Genomic DNA, 20,075 nt, shown 5'->3' with positions numbered 1-20,075 from the left:
CCGATATACAATACAATCACATACATAGATATACATACAATGACACGCGCATTATATATTACAATCTTCTTCTTTGTCTAGTGGGTTTATTTGTTGGATCGAAAAACGAGGTTGGATGGTAGGGTGTCTGCATTGTCTTCAAAGAATTGTTGCACAGATGATTTCTTTGTAGCGTCGTCTTTCCGTAAAAAGTGATCCAAAACATCTGATACGGTTTGCATGTTGTTGAGCTGCAAGTTGGATACCTCCTTGCCGAGTTGTGCAATGCTTTCCTTGACAACCTAATCGATACATGTCAATAACATGTATGTAGCATCATCCCATCCTTCTATCCTTATGTTTACCTTGAATTTGACATCTGCTGCATCCAAACGTGTTGCCTTCCAGTTGTTCTCATCGCTACCATTGACACTTTCCAATACAATGGACTTCACAATGGATTGAACCTTATCTTGGTCTTGAATGATTTCCTTGTTTCTCCAACTGCATATACGATATACACACATGGGTTAGCTGCACATGTTACTAGTAGCATAAATAGGATACTTGCGAGAGAGTATCAGGCTCGTCGTCATAGTAAGAGACATCGAAGGCGGCTGCTGGTGCATCGGCATTGGCATTGTTGACAGGTGTAGTTGCGGGTTCCTGCGATTCTGATTTCTTTGCCCAAGGATTGAATCGGCTGAATCCACCGGCAGCGACGGGAGTGGAAGTGTGCAAGTTGCGTGATAAATGGACGATGCGACGACAAGCAAACATGGTTTGTTGAATAATAAAGATATAAATGTGTCAGTGAGAGAGAGGACTTGGGATGGAGAGTGAAAAAGCCAGGTCAAAGCAAAAGAGGACTGCGAATCGGAGGGAGGACCAACCGGGCTCTTGACGCATCGCCAATTCCCATTCTACTTGTAACGTGCGTCGTAGTGTAGTGTCAGCGTGTGTGTGTATATATATACGTTCGACTCTTTCTTTCTTTCACGAGTTATCAACATACACCTACCTCCAACAACCGATACAACAACCCTCTCTATATCGACATGTCCGTTGAAAAACGCAAAGATTCCCCATCATTGCCTGGAGGTGGCAGCGCCATGGTCAAACGGGCACGCTCAGACGAGCAAGACGACGCCAACAAGACTTTGATTCTTTCTTCTGAACGCTCGGGTACCAGCAATGCAGTCGTTGGCACAGTATGTTCACTCGCTTTCCCGCATCGATCAGCCCTTCAACAGCTAACCATCGTACTCATCTCTCACCCGATCTTGCCTTCAGATTAAACGTACATCCAGTCTACAAGCACCTGTCATGCAACTTATTGGTCACGAGGTGAGCGTTTGTCATTCATGGTCATATCCTTTTTATTCATGGGTGCTTTAGGGCGAGATCTTCAGCAGCAAATTTGATCCATCGGGCGATCACATTGCCAGCGTTTCGTATGACAGACAAATCTGTAAGCATTGTATATCATGTTGCGATTCGACATCATCATTCATTCAATATCTTGGATAGTGCTATGGAATACATATGGTGATTGCAATAACTATGGTGTGCTAAGAGGTCATGCCAATGCCATTCTTGAAGTACATTGGTCCCGTGATGGAAGGTAAGATATGCCTTGGCGATGTAGGTTGGCTTTGATTTAACATGTCATATTTCATTAGCCAATTATTCAGCTGCTCTGCTGATAAAACAGTCGCCATTTGGGATGCAACAACTGGAGAACGTATTCGTCGATGGAAAGGTCATACATTGGTGGTCAACAGCTGTCAAGTTGCTCGTCGAGGTCCTGAAACGGTGGTATCGGGAAGTGATGATGGCTGTATCAAACTCTGGGATAGCAGATCAAAGGACGCTGTTCAAAACTTTCAAGACAAATACCAAGTGACAAGCGTTTGCTTTAGCGATGCTGGTGACATGGTGTACACTGGCGGTTTGGATAATGAAATCAAGGTATGTTATTAGAACATGAAAAGGGGGTGTCACGATGATGGTATATATATTGATGAGGATCAATGAATGGTAGGTTTGGGATATTCGGAAGAAGGCTGTCGCATATACTCTTAGTGGTCATTTGGATACAATCACAGGCATTGCCCTGAGCCCCGATGGTTCTTCATTACTATCAAACAGCATGGATAATACGGGTACGTGTGATAGTAAGCGTCGTCAAGGATCCTATTCTAATTGAGATTGGATACACTTTTAGTACGCATCTGGGATGTCAAGCCGTTTGCACCAGCAGATCGATGCACCAAGGTTTTGGAAGGTGCACCACATGGATTCGAAAAGAACTTGATTACACCTTGCTGGTCTACTGATGGAAGCCAAGTCGCTTGTGGTTCGGCTGATCGAACGGTGGTCATTTGGGAAGCCAACTCTGGCAAGATTCTTTACAAGCTTCCTGGACATAAGGGATGTGTGAACGACGTCGACTGGCACCCTATGGAACCTATTATTATGAGCGCAAGCACAGACAAGACTATCATGCTGGGTGAAGTGAAGGACAATTAATAGCATAATTTGTGATTGGAGGAATAAAAAAAAGAAAGCAAGCAATCTTTGTCTTTGTGTTATTGTTCTAGAAAGGGGATGATTGGTATATATGGATTCATGATGTTAACTTAATCTAACGCCCACTCTGAGATGTATTCAAATCCATGGAATTGCTGTTGTTCTTCTCGAGATAATTGCGTTGGTACCGGTGTAAGCACAGGGAACTCGCCAGTAAATTCGGCATCGAAATTAGATGTATCGGCACGTCCACGCAATGTTGGTACAAATGGTGCTGTGACACGTTTGGCAAGTAGGTCATCCCATCGAACACCTTCATAAAACACGTGTGATCGTACTTCCATGCCATCGTCTCTTCCTGATCCTAGTCGATGTGATGGGTTCTTTTGCAGTAGCTATCAATGTCCATGTATCAGCATGATGTTGTACATATCCTTCAGCAGCCTAAATAAAAGTATCCTTACGGCATGCAACAAGTTCTTAGCCTCTCTTGACAAATAATGTGGACAAACAAGCTCATCCCTCATGATAGCATCAAACATTTCATCCTCGGTCTCAGCCCTAAATGGTGCCTGAAAAAGTGGGTCAATACAACATGTGACAATATGGATCTTGTCATGTAACAAACCTGTCCCGCCAACATTTCATAGAGCAAAACACCAAATGCCCACCAATCTACAGCCCGAGTGTATCTCTGATTCATCAATATTTCGGGTGCCATGAACTCAGGGGTGCCACAATAGGTCCCAGTGGTCGTTTCATAGTAGGTGTTCCCTTTGCATAGGCCATAGTCGGTCAATTTGATGTGGCCATCAGGTGCAAGCACCACGTTATCCAATTTCAGATCACGATAAATGATGCCGTTGTCATGTAGATGTTCAAGTGCCAGTAGAACTTCCGCTGAATAAAATCTACAATCATAGTAAGTAACGTGTCCCCAAGTAAAGTACCATCATGACCTCTACCTTGCTCGTGGCTCTGAAAAGTTTTGCCCTTGAATGTGCAACATCAAATCGCCGCCTGCAACATATTCCATCACAAAAAAGAGCCTTGATTCGGTCATAAATGTTGAATGCAAGTTGACGAGAAAAGGATGCTTGCTTTGATTTGCAACCATGAACACTTCTTTTTCAGCCAGGATGCTAATACAACAATAAATGAGTGTCTACCCCATGATGTATCACTTTGCTCCCCATTTTTACCATTTGAAATCATTCTGCATCAAGATGGATAACTTTTTGAGCGCTTTAACGGCATAGAGTTGCCTGGTATACTTGTTCTCGGCGAGTAGCACCTTGCCAAAGTTGCCACGTCCTAAGACAGCGAGGAAATTGAAGTCGTCAATGCTAGCTCCTCGATTCATATGTAAGGGCGTCATCTATGATTGATCATCATCTTTCATTTAGCGCTCCTTTATACTATTACTTGTCTCTTGCATTGTAATCCTTACCGAAGAATATCTTGTGGGGTTTTGTTGTAGCAATTCTGCTTGTGTCATTTGCACCGATTGACCAAGGGATAGATTATGGAACGAGTGTCGGACGTTTTCAGTTTGAAGTCGTTCAATCGCTGAGGATGGTAATGGCCAAGCCATGGAATGTCGATAGGATTGTGGATCATTTGGTGGTAGCGGTGAATACGGTTCGCCTGGTGCCTCTTCTCGAGGTAACAATGAGCGTCGATGTTCATTTGCTGATCGAAATTCGTTGCCCAACCGATATGCCGTTTCCATGTCGATCCCACAGTAATTAGGTACAAACTGGCAACATTTTGCATGATACATGGCCCCACATTCTTGTAAACAGCCCATGAGTTTCAGCATTGTTGGCTTCCTTTTCCATCATTTACCTGTACACTTTTTGATATTTTTCACTGCAAGTGGGAGAATCAATCCACAATGCGAACACCAATTCGTGCCAATAACCATGACCGTTTCAAACCGATGGGGGATATTGTACTTGAAGCCACCTTCATCCTACCCCCACATAGTTAGCATAAAGCATCTCTATGATGAAACAATATCCTACCACAGATGAAATGCCTTCACGTGCCAAACACCTTGATGGCACTCTACTGTAACAGTTTTTGTGGCAGCTGAGGTGGCAGTCTATATAAAGGTAAGTGGTAAGTGAAAAAGTCATAATCCATGCACACACGTATATACCTTCGCATTGATACGTAATGTTCACCATGAAATCACGGCACACTGAGCATCGTAGAATCTGATAAAACCGCTTCGAGACGAATTTGTGGCCATGAGACACATCCACCTTTCCTTCAAGCTCACGAATGGCACCACTTCTCTTGAGTTTATTGAAAGGGATAATCTTGGCACCCTTACGCACTATCGATCAGCAATAGAAAATGTTAGTTACTTTTATGAAGCCTCGAAAGAATCATTTGCATAGACTTACCAAAGCTTAGCTGTAGATAGATCCTGCCCGTAGGCTCAACATCAAACCAATCGGATATTACCACTGACGGCGACGGCTTTGTGCAATCCACATCTTCCTTTTGAAGCATCCTCTTTTTCTTTTGTCGCAAATCCTCAGCAATATCAATCATCTTCAACCACACCAAGCCTATGGGTAGAGTACGATCACCAGCGCGGTCATATATAACAAGCAGGATCTCGGAAGCCTTGTTAACGTCCATCTCAAAGGTATCTGACCAAGTATCATCACGTGATGAGCGTGTCTTGTTTTTGCGGCGACCATTCACTTGGATAGCAACGAACGTTTGTGACATAGGAAACGTATGGCTTGGTGCATGTGTCAGCTGATTCGCCTCTGCAATCTTGAGTCTGAGCATGCCAGCTGCGGGCAATGGCACCTTTTCGGAAGCAAATGATGGGGCTTCTACAAGGTAGTAGTGGTCATTTGAATAAGTTTTCATTCATAGTATCCTCTTCCTACCCCCAAAAGTTGATCCATACCACTTTCACTAGGTGACACGGGTGCTCCATCAATAATATCCAATGACTGATATTTGCGAACGGCACGTTTGAGTAACTTGATCTTCTCTTGTGAATCGGCAAGTCGTTGTTGAAGGTCGCCTTCACGTGGCTCGCTCTGCATCCTTTCCACGATCTCTTGTTTGACCCTCTCCTCTGATTGAAGCCTGTATTCCATCTCTCGCAGCATCTTGACAACCTTTTTCCTGTTGATAGGAATATCCGACTTTAACAAATCTGCATAATGAACCATGTTCAATGATCTTTATCCCCATGACAACGACGATATGCTCCTTTTTTCTATATCTTACCTAGGCTTGTACGCTTTGTCTTTCTCCTCTCCTTATCCGATGGTAGTGATGATGATTCCCCAATGGATGTGCCGTTACTGCTCAAGGACACCTTGGCTCCACTAGAATTGGAAGCTTGATCAACGATAGCACTTGCACTCGCATTCGCTTGTTCCTGAAGAAGTTGCAGCTCGCTGTTGAGATAGTCGACGTATTTCTCTGATTCCTTGATTTGCGTCTCACATTGGGCCTGGGCATTCTTGTCTTCCAACACATTGCGTAGCTCCTTTGCCTTGTCGCGAATCTTCTCGTTGCGTTCAATCTTGGTCTTGATGTCTTCGATCTGCGATTGCTGCCGTGGGTCCTGCCAAAGTGCATACGAACAAAAGTTGTGAGGCGAGAGAAGGACAACTGGATATTGAGTTGGGAGGAATATGGGGTGGTGGTCAAAAGATAAAAGAGGTGTGCTTGTACTTACTGCCATGGTTACGTTATTCAAATACAAATAAAGTACACGTAGCGAGTGATATGTAACGACCAAGGATAAAGAGAGGTGGATGGCAACGACACGGAGCTTTTTTATCCTTACAAATGGAATGTTTTATATACGCCAATAGTCAAAGGGGAATCGAGAAGAACGAAATCGAAGGAAGACTTGCACAAAGAAAATGATTGTAAACAAATACTTCTCGTGACAATGATGGACAAGGAGAAAGAGAAGGCGATTGTGTGTGCGTGTTTGTGTGTAAAATGTACGAAGAATTGGGACACTCTCGATTACTACCCACACAGAGCAAATGCTTGTTACTTTATAACCCCCATACTCATTGTAATCGTAAGCAGTTAAACTTTACTCATTCCCCTGCATATCTCAATCTCACCATTACCTTTTTCACTTTACATCCTTCTTCTTGTGAGCTCTGGGTGTCAAAAAACATAGGTGTCACAAAGTGGTTGTTGCTGCATTGTGTCCCACCGCCTTCTAAAAACCCCGGCCATTTACCATTGACATCCGAACATGCATATCTTTACGCTAGTATCGACCTTCAAAAAAGTATACATTCAATGTAATTGAAGCTAATGCTTTCCGTTTGAGGCTTTGCTGTTCCTTTTACCGATTACGTGGATGGTTTTGCCATAATTGAACATGGATAGGTGACACAAGCAATGGTCACTATGCTCCGAACATGAGGCGTGTGCATAATTTCATCTTTGATCGATCATCGGTGGTGATTACAACGATCATCCATCCACCTCGATTCAATTACCTAGATATCGTGGTTGCCTACGATACGGTTGCCTAGCAATGTATCTGAATAGTTACAAGCTTTTCACTTTTATCATTGTTGGATTACATCAATAGCCGTGAGCGAATACAAGCATGGTTGATCCCTTTTGAATCAGTTACCCATTCCCAGCAACATCTTGTTCAACTTAGACCAACAAGGCGTGGTATGCATCGGTGGTCAAGTAAACAGCAACAAGCAAAAAGGGGAAGAGGGATAAATGTTCTTTTATTGTCAAAGGGCCACAAAGCCAGCAGAAAAGGAGAATGATCGGATATAATAAAATTCCACTGTCATTGGCAATTCTTTCTGTTATGGAGAAGGTAGAACCGGACTAATTACAACACGTTGTATCTATATCTTTGGATAGACCAGGTTTAAATAGGTTCCCAGGAAGTTGTAACGCTACCACGTTAGGTGCATGTCTTCTGTGGCAGTCGTCATGGTAGCCATTAAGCAAGCAGATGACGCTCTCATCTGTTCGACTCTCCAAAAAGGCCATCCTGTGATCCTTAAAGGTACGATATTCGTGGATAGCCATTAGATGTTGGTACTTTTTATAGTCATATTGGTGGCAATGTACATAGAGTAATGATAGTCTTAGTTTGGCTTAGACGCAAACAGAGGTTTGTAACAAATACGAAGTGATCGGTGTTGTTGATAATGGCAGTGAAGAGGGATGAAGGATACCTCGATGTGCTGGTGATGACATTGTTCGTCCCTCCATTTGATCATTATCTTTTATATACTTTATGCATTGCTTATCATATTATTGCATGTGATGCATAAGGGATAATGGGTCGAAAGAGCCAAAGGTTCATCGGCTGCATGACTTGCTCATCGAAAACCGGGACACTGAAAACGTGGTGGTTATTGATTCTCATTCTAAGGATCATCATTTATATGATGAAGTACGTGTAAAAATAATCCCTCAATGTTTTCTGTAAGGCAGATCTTGGGATATCATGCAATCGTTTTATGTATATAGGAGAAGGGGGAGCACCCGGTATCATCAAACATCCCTTATGAAGTTGCTACCAAGGTACTATTTTTATACCACAATAGTGATTCATTCTTTACGTTTTCAGCATCACTGGATTAGGATGATGTCTAAAGAGGTTATCCCTGCATGATTTCTCACTATGGCGGTGTGTGTAGGCATGTCGACCAATGACGCAAGGGAATCGAACCAAGAGGCTTGTAGCCCCGGTTGGTTGGGATATTTTTCTTTGCTGACAACCTTTTCCGCAAGGCACGCTTCATCACACCCTCACTTCCACCCATCACCCTCCCATCGCAATGTCAACGCCATTCCGTCAAGGCCTTAGTAAGCGGTTTATATATGACAATATCGAACAATACACTAATGGGGGATTCTGATAATAGAAAAGGTCTATCTTCCCAACATTGTCTTCAAGATGGTACGGTCACCTAATCTTCAACCCAACCAAGTCGCATTCCGTGTACCTCCCAGCTGCAACAAATTCGACATTCACTCGTATCTCACCAACATTTACGGCGTCAATGTACAAGAAGTACGCACCATGAATTACGCCACTGTTCACAAAAAGACACGTACTGGCCAGACCGAAGTAAAGCAACCAGCATACAAGAAAGCCATTGTTACTATCGACGAGCCATTCACCTATCCTTCCGAGCCTGAATGGTGTGCATTGGAACGAGAACAATATAAGTTGGGATCTAAGAACGCAGGACGAAAGATGAAGGGATGGCGTTTCAGAGGCCCTGAGGAAGAGCGAACACGGATGAAGGAGATTCAGACTGAAATACACGAGCGTATGGAAGCCGAGCAGGGTCGTAAAAAGTAAAAAAAGCAATACATGTATCATAGAAAGAGAGGAAAAAAATGTATAATGGCATAGACGATGCGTCAATTACAAAAAAGCAAATAAACATCCTATACGTCTTCTAAGACACCAGGAACAACCTTGTAAGGATTCATAATACCACGCGGATCCAGCGCATGCTTGATAGCTCGCATCAAACGTAATTGTGGTTCGCTCTTGCATTCCTCCATATATCCAACCTTGGCCACACCAACACCATGCTCAGCTGTAATGGATCCTTTGTGTTTGACTGTGTACCCATTGCATTAGTTTACATGTATCACAAGACAGCGTATCAATACTCACTAGCCCAATCGTATACAAATCGATCCATATCCTTCTGCACCTTGTAATCAAATCCCTTGATGTTTGCCATAATATGAAGGTTCTATATAAAAGACAATGAATACAATGAATAAATTCACCCCATTGTTTACACTTACTCCGTCTCCAACATGACCAAATCCAAGGAAGTTGTAATACACGTTTCCATCACCCAATAGTCCACGATCATTGTAATGCTTCTTTGCATCTTCCACCATCTTGTATAGCAGTTTGACGTCCATAGATACATCGTATGTCATTGCAGTACCAGATTTTACGATAGCTTCAGGGATGGTTTCTCGCCATTGCCAGAGTGCTTGGATCTAATCAATGATTAATCCGTATCCTTGTCCACTATAGCTCTAAGTAATATACCTGCTTAGCATCCTGAGCAATGACACCATCATGGGCAACATCCGCCTCCATGACTCGTGAGAGGTAGGCATCCAATTTCTAGGTTACACACATACGTGAGTATCCTGGGAAGTGTACCCATTCCAAGATCAAGATCCAAAGCGTCAACTTACCTCCTGATCATGTTCCTGGCGACTTCCTTGTGTTTCCAGTAATGCGTAAAATTTAGATTTGGCTTCAATTGGATACGTGGCATCTGGCAATGTGACCTTCTTGACGAGATTCATGGATGCATCATCCCAAAATTCAAATGCTATATATAGCAAGGATATGCATTAGCTATCACAATGGCTTGGGAAATGATTGTCTCCATTACCTGACAAGATCTCGGATAAATCCTCCTTTGCCATCACAAACGCTTTCTGGATATCATCAAAAGAATCCAATGCAAGCATAGCCAAATTGACAGACTAAAAGGGGATGCATTGTCGTTATTGTCAATAAGAGTATACTCGTAATGAAAATGATTCCAATCACTTACTTTGGGCCGTCTAGGTGTTAAAAGAGACACGCCTGTGACCAAACCAAGTGTTCCTTCCGCACCGATAAAAAGCTGTTTTAAATCATAGCCGGTGTTGTCCTTTCGCAATGTCGATAGGTTATCCAAGATTGTGCCATCGGGCAAAACCTACAAGGAGAAAATCATTTAACCTAAAGTTCGCGCTGATCGATGGAACGGGAAAAAGATAACATACCACTTCCAGACCAAGCACGTTGCCATGCAAGTTACCAAATCGCATCAAGCGGAGACCTCCAGCATTCGTGCTCACGTTACCACCCAGCTGACAAGATCCCTTAGCCCCGAGATCCAGTGGTACTGTATAGCCATGCGGCTCCAAGAAATTGTCGAGGCTTTCGAGAATGACACCAGCATCCACCACTGCAACACCCGAGATATCATTGAAGGATCGAATTTGATTCATTTTGGACGTGTTGATGATGATCTCGTCAAAGACTGGATTGGCACCACCACTCACACCAGTGTTACCGCCTTGGGGTACAACGGCAAGCATTTCCTTGTTGCAATACTTTAGGATTTCAGATACTTGCTCCGTGGCCGTGGGGAAAAGACATAATCTATTATTAAACCCACGTCAGTACAACATTGCCCTATACACGCATACTTCATTATACATACGACGACGCTCCTCGGTGCAAGTTGAAAAAGTCGGCATTGTAGGGCGTCATGGTAGACTTTGCCGGATCGCTTTCAGCATCGTGAATGACATTGTTGGCAGGAAGCACCGATCGGAAAAAGTCAATGTCGCGTTGTTCAAGCTGTACAAAGTCAATGCATAAGCCGATGCCCATTGCATGTCGTGATGAAGGGGACCTACCTGCTTGAACTTGTTGCTGCGTCGTAAGCTCGATAGTTTTTCGCTCGTGAGTGGTGTCAATGGACCAGTTCTCCATACTGAACGGCTCGTATGAAATTGCCTTGAAAGGATGGATGCACGAAACATGTAAGGAAAATGAGTAAAAGTTGTGGAGGGTAAAGGTGAGAAGGAAGCCTAATCGGGCCTAATTCAAGCAGCCACCTCTGGTCTCGCAGGAAATTAGAGTTTGCCGCCCCTTTCCTTTTCCAGTATATCAGGCACAGACCGTTGCTCACACGCACATCAACGATTACAAGTAGTATACGTATACTATTCACCGTGCTCATTAAAACCTTCCACTGCATAAGATCATTTGATCCTGTTCTTGGGATACACTCAATAAACCTTTGCATAAGATTTACCAATACAATCAAGGGGGTCGTATACGGATCTCATTGCATGTATATGAAAGGGCGGAAAATATAGGGTGTAATAGATCTTGACAGCGCGTCTTTCTTGTATCACCCTGAGCTGATACCCCGATTGGCAAGCGGGCTGCAACTGCATATGTGCGTGCTCTTGACATTATCACACCTCCCATTAAAGCCCTTTATTAAGTCGTTTGCCCAGTTGCAAAGCCACCTGCACATTTACACCTATACCGATCCAAAAAATCTCGCTATTTAAGGTTTCCATATTCGACCCTGGTACTCACTCCGTATCATGCTACTCCCATCATCATCATCATCATCATCATGATGTCCACCATACAAAATAACGGATCCAGATACCCCTGCTGCTTCCTGTTTTCCTTAACCTCAATCCAGCTGACCATACTATTACAAATCACAATGATATCAATTATGCAATAATGGTAAACAAAGACTGGTTATTATAAATTGTGGCACAACAACATCTTAAAAGAAAGAGCAAACCGTTATCCACGCAAAAAAGGCCCGCCTTTATACCCCCACCAATCATCACAAGTGTAAACCTTGTTTCATTTTCTTTATCTTTTGTACTCCTTACCCTTTTTTTCTTCTTTCTTTCCAGCAGCCCTTTTTTTCTTTTTCGTTTCGATATTTTCATTTCATGTCAGACGCGACGACGGCACCTACTACTTCTATGAGCAGCGTAGAGTCGTTTTGGACACGCACTCGAAAATCGCCCATCAGTGCCGCTTGTGTGGTTGCTTATACGTTATTCACGTTGGTATCATTTAGCTGGTCCTACCATCACCTTGTAACTCAAATGATGTAAAAAAATTATAGAGATATGCTCACGTATGGTGCCGTCTTGCCTGTTCTTCCAACCCTTGTTCTCCAACGCCTCCATGGAAACTCGTCGATGGTGGGCATTCTCTTTGGCGTATACGGTATGGAGACAAGGGCATGAAGAGATGATGATGATGATGTGGCTCTTTATCCAATCTCCTCCCCATATCGTTTCGGGCTGACTTGACGTTTCCATGCAGCTTTCGGTCTTTTGCTAGCAACTCCTGTGTTTGCGATCTTGTCAGACAAATATCAGAATCGCCGGTACCCTATGATGACAGGTAAACCATGATGCCTTTAAAGTTTCATTACATCTATTATTTGTGTTTTTGGCGTATCCACCTTCTTTGTTGTCATCGCTCTTATGGTACTTTTGGTTAGGTTGTATTGGCTTGGTGGCATCCACATTGGCGTTTGCAGCTGCGGACAGCTATTTTCTTTTGATCTTGGCACGTATTGCGCAAGGAGTTGCTGGTGGAGCCTCCTGGTAATGTGCATCATGTTGTTTATGTGGGGGAGATATGGTGTGATATGATGGGGGAGCAAGGATGAGAAAAACATTTGATCATCGGAACCCAAGGTTATATGCTAACACGCTACACAAAACGTCCCATGTGTTGTATGTACATAGGACGATTGGTCTCGGGATGGTGGCCGACGTTTTTCCAACAAATCGTCTCGGCGTTGTTATGGGAACGGTATTGACGGCACATACAGTGTAAGTTTATTCTACACATGCGAGTTGAGTCATGGTATGTTTTTAATGCATATCACACCCCATAGAGGATTTGCGATTGGTCCAGCTATGGGAGGTTTCCTCTTTGAGTATGCAGGTTTCTCTGCTCCTTTCTTATGCTGTGCCATCTTTGCTGCCATTAATTTCCTTGCAGTCGCTTGGGTGGCAGAACCCAATCATGACAAACACATCAACAAAAAGGACACTGACAAATACACACAACCAACAGCTGACAACACAAGCGAGACATCCACTGCAGCTTCCACTTCAAGCCATGTCACAGATGACGAGGCGTTAGCTGCTGTCACACCAACAGAGGAAACACCATTGATCAAATCAACGTCAAGACCCCTGGGAGATCAAACGCAAGAAATTACCATGTGGGGATTGTGTAAGAATTGGAAGATCATGTGCTGTGTATTATGCACTACAATCAGTGCTTCTGTTTTCTCGGGTATTGAACCCGCGTTGCCCATTCACCTTGAAAAGGCATATGACTCGTCAGCTTCCACCGTGGGAGGTTTGTATTTTTACCATGAATGAGACGTAACTTCACCCATGCTTATACCTTTTGCTATACCAGTCATCTTCGTAGCTATGGTGGTTCCAGGTAGGTGAAACTATACAATGGAATATGGGATTTCGGTTTGAACTAATCAGTGCTCAATTAAGCTTTCCTTGCTCCCGCCATTGGATTCATGTCCGATAGAGTAAGAAAAGAAAGAAAATATGACCTTGAATACCCTTTTAAGGGTGCCATACATGTCGTGCTCACACACATACATTTATTCTTTACGTAGATCGGTCGTGATGTGATCAGCGCATCAGGAATGCTACTTATGGCAGTGGCTGCTCCTCTCGTATCCATCGATTACCCTATTGTATATATGATTGTGCCATCTCTTATGGTCTTTGGTTTCTCAAGTCCTTTAACATTGACTCCCATTTTGCCAGAAATGGGTGAGATTGTTGATAGTCTGGTAAGTTAAAATGATGCATCATTATGTATGTGTAACCATCGCACGAATATTAATGCTCTCTTTGTTGTCTAAAAAGGGTGGCGCTGCATATGCACAAGGTAAAATTAAAGCCAGAGAACATACCATGGATCGTTTTATTCTTACATTGATTGCATTCTTATTAGTATATGCTTTATACAACATGGCCTACTCGATGGGAATGTTTTTGGGTCCCGTATACGCTGGAGCTGTCATGGCAGTAGCTGGATTCAAAACGCTCATGTTTACCTTTGCCATTGCATTGGTTATCTGTAGCCCCGTGATGATGGATTGGAAGGCAGTGTGGCGCAGAGTAACAGCTTGTGTACGTAGCCACTGATACCATATTTCCTTTTCAGTCATAAACGCATGTTTCCCCACCCCTTGAAATTATGCAATGATGCATCTGATAATACAATGAATATCACTGTTTGAACAAGCCGTGCGTGTTTGAAGAAAATATATCAATGTGAAAGGGGCTTGAGTTGAAGGGGGGAAGAAAAAGAAAAAAAGGGAGACAACAATAAGATCATCTTTGTGGGCAAAAAGTAATGGGATGATATATGTAATGTGTGAGTTGAGATTGTGTGAGAGAGTGTTGTGAGTATTGTGTGAGTGTTTGACGAGAGCGAGTACTGCTTTTAATCTACAGGATGGAACACTTGCCCTTGCCGCCCCTTTTGTTTGGCTTGTGCGTCATCAATGCAGCACGAGTTGCATGTTCAAACACCTCACGAACACCATCACCATCCTTTGCCGAACATTCCAAGTATTTGTAGGCACCAATCTTCTGAGACACAGCCATACCCTATTACATAGTAATGCGTCAGCCCTTGGACGTGTTCCTTTTCCTTAAATAGAAATGCAAACTGTACCTCTTCATAAGTCACTGGTCGTTGAGAAGTCTTTCGCAACTCTTCAATGGTGTGGGGATCATTTCGCAAATCCTTCTTACAGGCAACCAAAAGGATAGGCAAGCCTTGGCAAAAGTGCAACACTTCCGAGATCCACTGTATCACACAAAAGTCAGCAACCATCGTCATTGATTGAACCAGCCAAGCCTCATCCAATAGATTCCCCTCTTGCTTTCGTTCACTCTCACTCTCATGCTCGAGGTTCTCCTTTTTCGCCTTCATGATACATTACCTTCTCTTGTACGTTATCAAGTGAGTCGGGGGAATCGACAGCAAAGCAAATCAAGATCACATGAGAATCAGGGTAGGACAACGGGCGAAGACGATCGTAGTCTTCTTGGCCTGTGATGGGTGGAATCAAACAAAAATGGATTAGACCGGAGTCAATGATTGCACGAGGCGCCCCCCAAAATAGTGATTGTGCGCGGAAAAATCGGTTGAATGGATAGACGTCTTCCTCCTCACAATGAATCAAAACGTACCAGCAGTATCCCACAAAGCCAACTCGACGTTCTTGCCGTCCACTTCGACATCAGCCACATAGTTTTCAAACACAGTGGGGACATAGAGCTATACAATCAATAAAAGAGGATGGTGGGTTAACTTGTGTGCCATGCAAAAATAGAACTCCGCCTTCTTTGCCTTCTGCTTTGTCTCCTCGCGCTTTCACTCTCATTCACACACAGGATAGAACAACTCTCCATCATCATTATCTGGATGATAATGAGCCGAGGAAAAGATGCCAACCAAGGAAACAAGAAAGAAAGCAACAACAAGAAACAAGCAAGAAAGCAACCCAAGATAATCAAGCAATTGGAGATAAGCCATGTAATTTCCCAATGGTATGGTCCAGCCAACGAGCTGCGGGAGAGAAAATCCAAGGGCTGCGTAGCATGATCATCATCCACCATTCCCCCCCACTCAACCACAAAATGAGAAAGAGATCATACCTCGGGGAAAGTACCTCGAGAAAAGACAATCAACAAGCAAGTCTTGCCGCATGCACCATCACCAACGATAACGAGTTTTCTTCTAAGTTCAGAAGCCATTGTTGTAAACCTAAAGAGAGGACATCCATCTTATTAATAAACATGTTTTCCCGTGCTTGAGACATCCCCCATATAGAATGAAATGAAATAAAGAACGTGTATGTGTGCAGGTGTGTTTGAAAAAGTGAATCAGAGAGATGATGAAGCGAGATGCGGTTGTGTGCGTGGAATAGAAATGGGCGACCCGTGGACGTCATCTGGAAACATTGGCAAGAGGACATGCGGTACAAACCTTTTGTAGAGAAGCGGGAATCAGGAGCGGATACGAGAAGCTCAGGTATAACCGGGAAAGTGTAAAAGAAAAAGAGATCAAGGAATGGCCGTACAATCGCAATTCCAAGAGCTGAAAAAGAAGCGCTGTGTGATATTTCCAGGGCGAGAGTCCCTGCCATGCCTGGAATCTAATACTCCGTCAAGTGCGCAATATATTCCTCAGCAAATCACAGCCGCTCATCACCATGTGGGTGGAAAAAGGGCTTGGAATACGACTTTACACAGCATCATCATGAACCAACAACATCATCATCATCCCTATCTTGATCCCATTCATCAACATTGGATCACTTTGATATAAAAGGTTTGATGTTGCTTGGTATCAAGGATGGCCTGGTTCCCATGGCAACAATAATCAAGCAACATGCGTTTGGGCTAAGCATAAGGGAAACCCCGTTACTGCTAATGCATTGCCTTTTTTTGACATCTTGCATGCCAACCGTGCACCGTGCTCATCTAACCTGGTTTTGACATTTGTGTTGCACACACACATACACTTGCTGCACATCCCTTCTTCACATGTTGATATCAATAATACAATTTAGTTTTCAATCAATCATTCTTTACTGGATCAAAATCAGGTCATCATTCAATGATACAACAACATTCAATAAAAATTCATGTTCACTACACTAAGCTACTAATTCAGCTACGAGAATAGCATCTTATTGAGGGCCGGCTGCTGCTGCTTGTTGACCTGGTTGACCTGGTTGACCTTGTTGGTTGCCTTGAGCTTGAGCACCCTTGTTTTGTTTGTTGTTGCCATGCTTGCCCTTGTTGTGGCGTTTTTCAACCTTCTCGTCGCCTTGACCATGACCAGTAGTTCCTTCAACGCTGTGACCATTAGGGACACCATCATTGTCACGGGCCTCGTGTTGGGTCTTGTTCTTAATTTCATTATCACTTCGCTTAGTGATGCCATCCAAAGCTCCATCTTGTTGATCACCAGCAGCAGGAGCAGTAGCAGCAGCACCCTCTTGTTCACCAGCATTGACAGGTGGTTGACCTTGTTCAGCACCAGCTACATCCTTGTTACATCGCTTGCCAATGGATTGCTTTCCACCTGAAGCATTGCCGCTATCGCTTTGGTGTGCACTAGCACTACGCTTCTCTTCTTGCCCCTTGACCTTGCTATTGGCATCTTCAGGTACATTCGTATTCTCGTCAACAGCAGGTCCATTGTCGGTAGTGGAACGCTTCCCAGTTTGCTGTTTGCCACTGGTTGATGTGCCAGCAGTAGCAGGTTGATTGGTGGTGATATCATTGCTACGCTTGTTGGCAGCATTTGGTGCAGCAATGCTAGTACCACCGTTGGGTGGTTGTTGTTGAGGAGCCTGTTCATTGCTACGCTTGCTTGCAGCATTTGGGGCAGCAATGCTAGTACCACCGTTGGGTGGTTGTTGTTGAGGAACTTGTTCATTGCTATGCTTGCTTGCAGCATTTGGGGCAACAATGCTAGTACCACCGTTGGGTTGTTGTTGTTGAGGAACTTGTTCATTGCTACGCTTGCTGGCAGCATTTGGGGCAGCAATGCTAGTACCACCGTTGGGTTGTTGTTGTTGAGGAACTTGTCCATTGACATCAGTGGAAGAAGCAGCACCAGTTGGAGCAGCTTGAGCAAAGACAGCCATGGAAAGAAGAGTAGCCAAAGTCAAAGAAATGAAACGAGCCATGTTGTTCTTGAGAGATTTGTTGGTTGTAGTAGTAGTATAAATCAATGGATGATGAGATATCGTCAAATCCTTCAAATTCTTTGGGGTTTATATATTTAATTCGCAAGCAGAGATCGACGCTTTCACCTAGCAACATGTTGATCCATTCCTTCATTTTATGACAGCAGGAGAAAATCATCTTTCCCGATAGAGCAGGTTTTTAGGTTAAGCGCTAATACATAAGACGCATGTGGTTTATGATATGAGAAGGAGGCATGTCAATGGTGCTCAAATCACCTCCACAAGCAGGATGATGCGTTTAACTAGCATTAAAAGAAAAAACCAGCACAAATAGACTCTATGCAATGACAATCCATACACCACGAGCCATGGTATATCTTGGCACCCCTTGTCATAAAAAGCGCTGTGCTGTGCATATGCTTGTGGCGGTCCTAGTGTATCCCAATTCCACACTAAAGCAGAGAGGAGTTGCATATAAGAAGAGAGGATCCTCTCTTTGACATGTGCCTTGATATGGCTGGTATTCTATTTTCTGCATCGTCTATCCAGTATTGGGAGTCTCCTTTGCGTGCATGTTATGCGGCTGAACGAGCTAGTACCTGTTAGTCTATTGACCCGACTAGATGATGCATACAGCATGAAGTGTAAATCCAACAACTCAAACCACCCCTTATTTTAGCGATCGCTCTATGGATGATTCTCCTTGATGATCCACTGAGTGCTTTTGGAGACAAGGAGATCATTATTTTGTAAAGATCACAATGCTGAGGATCATCGATTAGGAGACCGGTCAACCATTAACAGAAAGCGCTATACCTGAATAAACATCATTTCCATCTCTCCTCAAGTTGACCGCCTTGTTGAACTTGCAAAGGCAAGAATGACAAATGGTTATGCATAAGGCAAAGGAGTTTATTCAAGAAGCATCGTATACTATTAGCCCTCATCGAGTAATGGACCCACTAAAATAACTATGTTGTATGATACACCATCTCGTCTGTAGATACGATATGCAAAAAGGTGAGCGTCCAAATGTCAAAATTGGTAGTCAGCAGCGTCTCAAGAGGGTGTCCTGTTGGCATCGTTTCTTTTCCATATTGCCCAATGTCCTCCGAGGATCACCAAGCGTTGGCAGATTCGTTCGTCTTTCTTGAATCGACAGAGCGTCCTGCTGAGAGAAGGAGAAGCACGCGACGACGTAACAAATCGAGGCACGGGAATTCGTTGTCGCAACAGCTTCCACGATCTTCACTTGCCAGCCATCAAGACGACCTTCCTGAACCGATCTGCACAGCAGAAGTTGCCAACTTGCTTCAAGGAGTTGTTCTATTCATTGATAAGAATCTTGCATTGGATTCACGACTTGGTACTATTGCAACAAACCTTGGTGCTTCACGATCCGAGTCGTTAGACAGCAAAGTAACGCACGTCATTCATGGTCCTTCTCCTTACACCAATTCAACCCCCAACAACAACAAACAGCGTATTCCACGTCTCGTTAATCAAGCACTGGATCGAGGCATTCGCGTCGTTTCACCATCATGGATCTACGAATGTTATGAGAAAAGGAGACGATTACCAGAAATGTATTACCCTTTCGATATGGATAGCACTTGTCGTCTTGATTACAATGCCGCAGCAACATCACGATCACATGATGATGATAACATATTTGAATTACCGGAGGAGGAACTAGTATCTTCTTCGGATGAAGACAATGAGCGTCATGCACGAGTACCAGAAGAACAGCATCAACAACAACACACCATAAGCGATATTGAAGAGCGTGATGATATGTATGCCACACCACACGAGCCATCTATACCACAAGCAGTAGCATCCAATCAACTACAGGAAGAGGAAGAACAGCATGGTGGGCCTGAACTTGTATCATCATCTGAAGAAGAAGCACGTTTGGAGAGAAGGAGGAAACGTATGGCTGAAATTGCAAAGATCAAGGCTGCCAAGAAACGACAACGTGATCAAGCTGATGGTGATGAGGATGAAGAAGATGCTCCATTGATGTATGATGCTGCTGAAGGTGGCAATGCTCTATTGGCCGGTACAGATCGACTTGAGATTTGGTATGGAGAACAATCCTTCTATCATGATTACAATCCACAAGAATCAACAACGACTTCAACACGACGATCGAATCGAACGCTTTCTAAAAGTGCAAAGAGAAGCAAAGGAATCTAGTTGCGTAGTATCCCAGTA

General features: G+C 43.6%; 9 protein-coding genes across 9 annotated transcripts; 4 read left to right on the top strand and 5 right to left on the bottom strand.

Annotated features, from left to right (window-relative positions):
- Window positions 1-86: 86 nt before the first annotated feature.
- Window positions 87-759, bottom strand: O0I10_003170 (uncharacterized protein; the record flags this gene model as incomplete). The annotated part of the gene is made up of 3 exons (XM_058483242.1): window positions 87-281; window positions 345-483; window positions 551-759. The coding sequence occupies 3 exons, from the start codon at window positions 757-759 to the stop codon at window positions 87-89; spliced, it is 543 nt and encodes a 180-aa protein (XP_058345861.1).
- Window positions 760-1,037: 278 nt separating this feature from the next.
- On the top strand, window positions 1,038-2,511 carry O0I10_003169 (uncharacterized protein; the record flags this gene model as incomplete). The annotated part of the gene is made up of 7 exons (XM_058483241.1): window positions 1,038-1,190; window positions 1,273-1,326; window positions 1,378-1,450; window positions 1,510-1,603; window positions 1,662-1,950; window positions 2,024-2,144; window positions 2,207-2,511. The coding sequence occupies 7 exons, from the start codon at window positions 1,038-1,040 to the stop codon at window positions 2,509-2,511; spliced, it is 1,089 nt and encodes a 362-aa protein (XP_058345860.1).
- Window positions 2,512-2,621: 110 nt separating this feature from the next.
- Window positions 2,622-6,238, bottom strand: O0I10_003168 (uncharacterized protein; the record flags this gene model as incomplete). The annotated part of the gene is made up of 13 exons (XM_058483240.1): window positions 2,622-2,906; window positions 2,976-3,083; window positions 3,140-3,422; window positions 3,477-3,653; window positions 3,714-3,889; window positions 3,962-4,305; window positions 4,360-4,486; window positions 4,539-4,618; window positions 4,676-4,855; window positions 4,926-5,369; window positions 5,447-5,701; window positions 5,776-6,118; window positions 6,233-6,238. 13 exons carry the CDS (start codon window positions 6,236-6,238, stop codon window positions 2,622-2,624), a joined length of 2,808 nt encoding a protein of 935 aa, XP_058345859.1.
- Window positions 6,239-8,339: 2,101 nt separating this feature from the next.
- On the top strand, window positions 8,340-8,869 carry O0I10_003167 (uncharacterized protein; the record flags this gene model as incomplete). Its single annotated transcript, XM_058483239.1, has 2 exons — window positions 8,340-8,367; window positions 8,427-8,869. The coding sequence occupies 2 exons, from the start codon at window positions 8,340-8,342 to the stop codon at window positions 8,867-8,869; spliced, it is 471 nt and encodes a 156-aa protein (XP_058345858.1).
- An 89-nt stretch (window positions 8,870-8,958) lies between these two features.
- O0I10_003166 (uncharacterized protein) lies at window positions 8,959-11,088 on the bottom strand (the record flags this gene model as incomplete). The annotated part of the gene is made up of 10 exons (XM_058483238.1): window positions 8,959-9,137; window positions 9,194-9,275; window positions 9,331-9,534; window positions 9,587-9,664; window positions 9,739-9,878; window positions 9,942-10,035; window positions 10,107-10,253; window positions 10,321-10,702; window positions 10,764-10,903; window positions 10,963-11,088. 10 exons carry the CDS (start codon window positions 11,086-11,088, stop codon window positions 8,959-8,961), a joined length of 1,572 nt encoding a protein of 523 aa, XP_058345857.1.
- Window positions 11,089-12,033: 945 nt separating this feature from the next.
- On the top strand, window positions 12,034-14,289 carry O0I10_003165 (uncharacterized protein; the record flags this gene model as incomplete). The annotated part of the gene is made up of 11 exons (XM_058483237.1): window positions 12,034-12,149; window positions 12,213-12,316; window positions 12,416-12,496; window positions 12,597-12,702; window positions 12,847-12,933; window positions 12,999-13,471; window positions 13,535-13,561; window positions 13,624-13,661; window positions 13,752-13,931; window positions 14,008-14,029; window positions 14,096-14,289. The coding sequence occupies 11 exons, from the start codon at window positions 12,034-12,036 to the stop codon at window positions 14,287-14,289; spliced, it is 1,428 nt and encodes a 475-aa protein (XP_058345856.1).
- A 306-nt stretch (window positions 14,290-14,595) lies between these two features.
- O0I10_003164 (GTP-binding protein rho1) lies at window positions 14,596-15,912 on the bottom strand (the record flags this gene model as incomplete). Its single annotated transcript, XM_058483236.1, has 5 exons — window positions 14,596-14,757; window positions 14,825-14,959; window positions 15,096-15,205; window positions 15,346-15,433; window positions 15,814-15,912. 5 exons carry the CDS (start codon window positions 15,910-15,912, stop codon window positions 14,596-14,598), a joined length of 594 nt encoding a protein of 197 aa, XP_058345855.1.
- A 938-nt stretch (window positions 15,913-16,850) lies between these two features.
- Window positions 16,851-17,858, bottom strand: O0I10_003163 (uncharacterized protein; the record flags this gene model as incomplete). Its single annotated transcript, XM_058483235.1, has 1 exon — window positions 16,851-17,858. The coding sequence occupies one exon, from the start codon at window positions 17,856-17,858 to the stop codon at window positions 16,851-16,853; it is 1,008 nt and encodes a 335-aa protein (XP_058345854.1).
- Window positions 17,859-18,962: 1,104 nt separating this feature from the next.
- O0I10_003162 (uncharacterized protein) lies at window positions 18,963-20,057 on the top strand (the record flags this gene model as incomplete). Its single annotated transcript, XM_058483234.1, has 1 exon — window positions 18,963-20,057. The coding sequence occupies one exon, from the start codon at window positions 18,963-18,965 to the stop codon at window positions 20,055-20,057; it is 1,095 nt and encodes a 364-aa protein (XP_058345853.1).
- Window positions 20,058-20,075: the final 18 nt, after the last annotated feature.

The sequence above is a fragment of the Lichtheimia ornata genome (assembly GCF_029851405.1).
Source record: "Lichtheimia ornata isolate CBS 291.66 chromosome Unknown scaffold00010, whole genome shotgun sequence".
NCBI classification, from domain to species: Eukaryota; Fungi; Mucoromycota; class Mucoromycetes; order Mucorales; family Lichtheimiaceae; genus Lichtheimia; species Lichtheimia ornata.
This window is presented reverse-complemented; position numbering and strand designations above follow the sequence as displayed.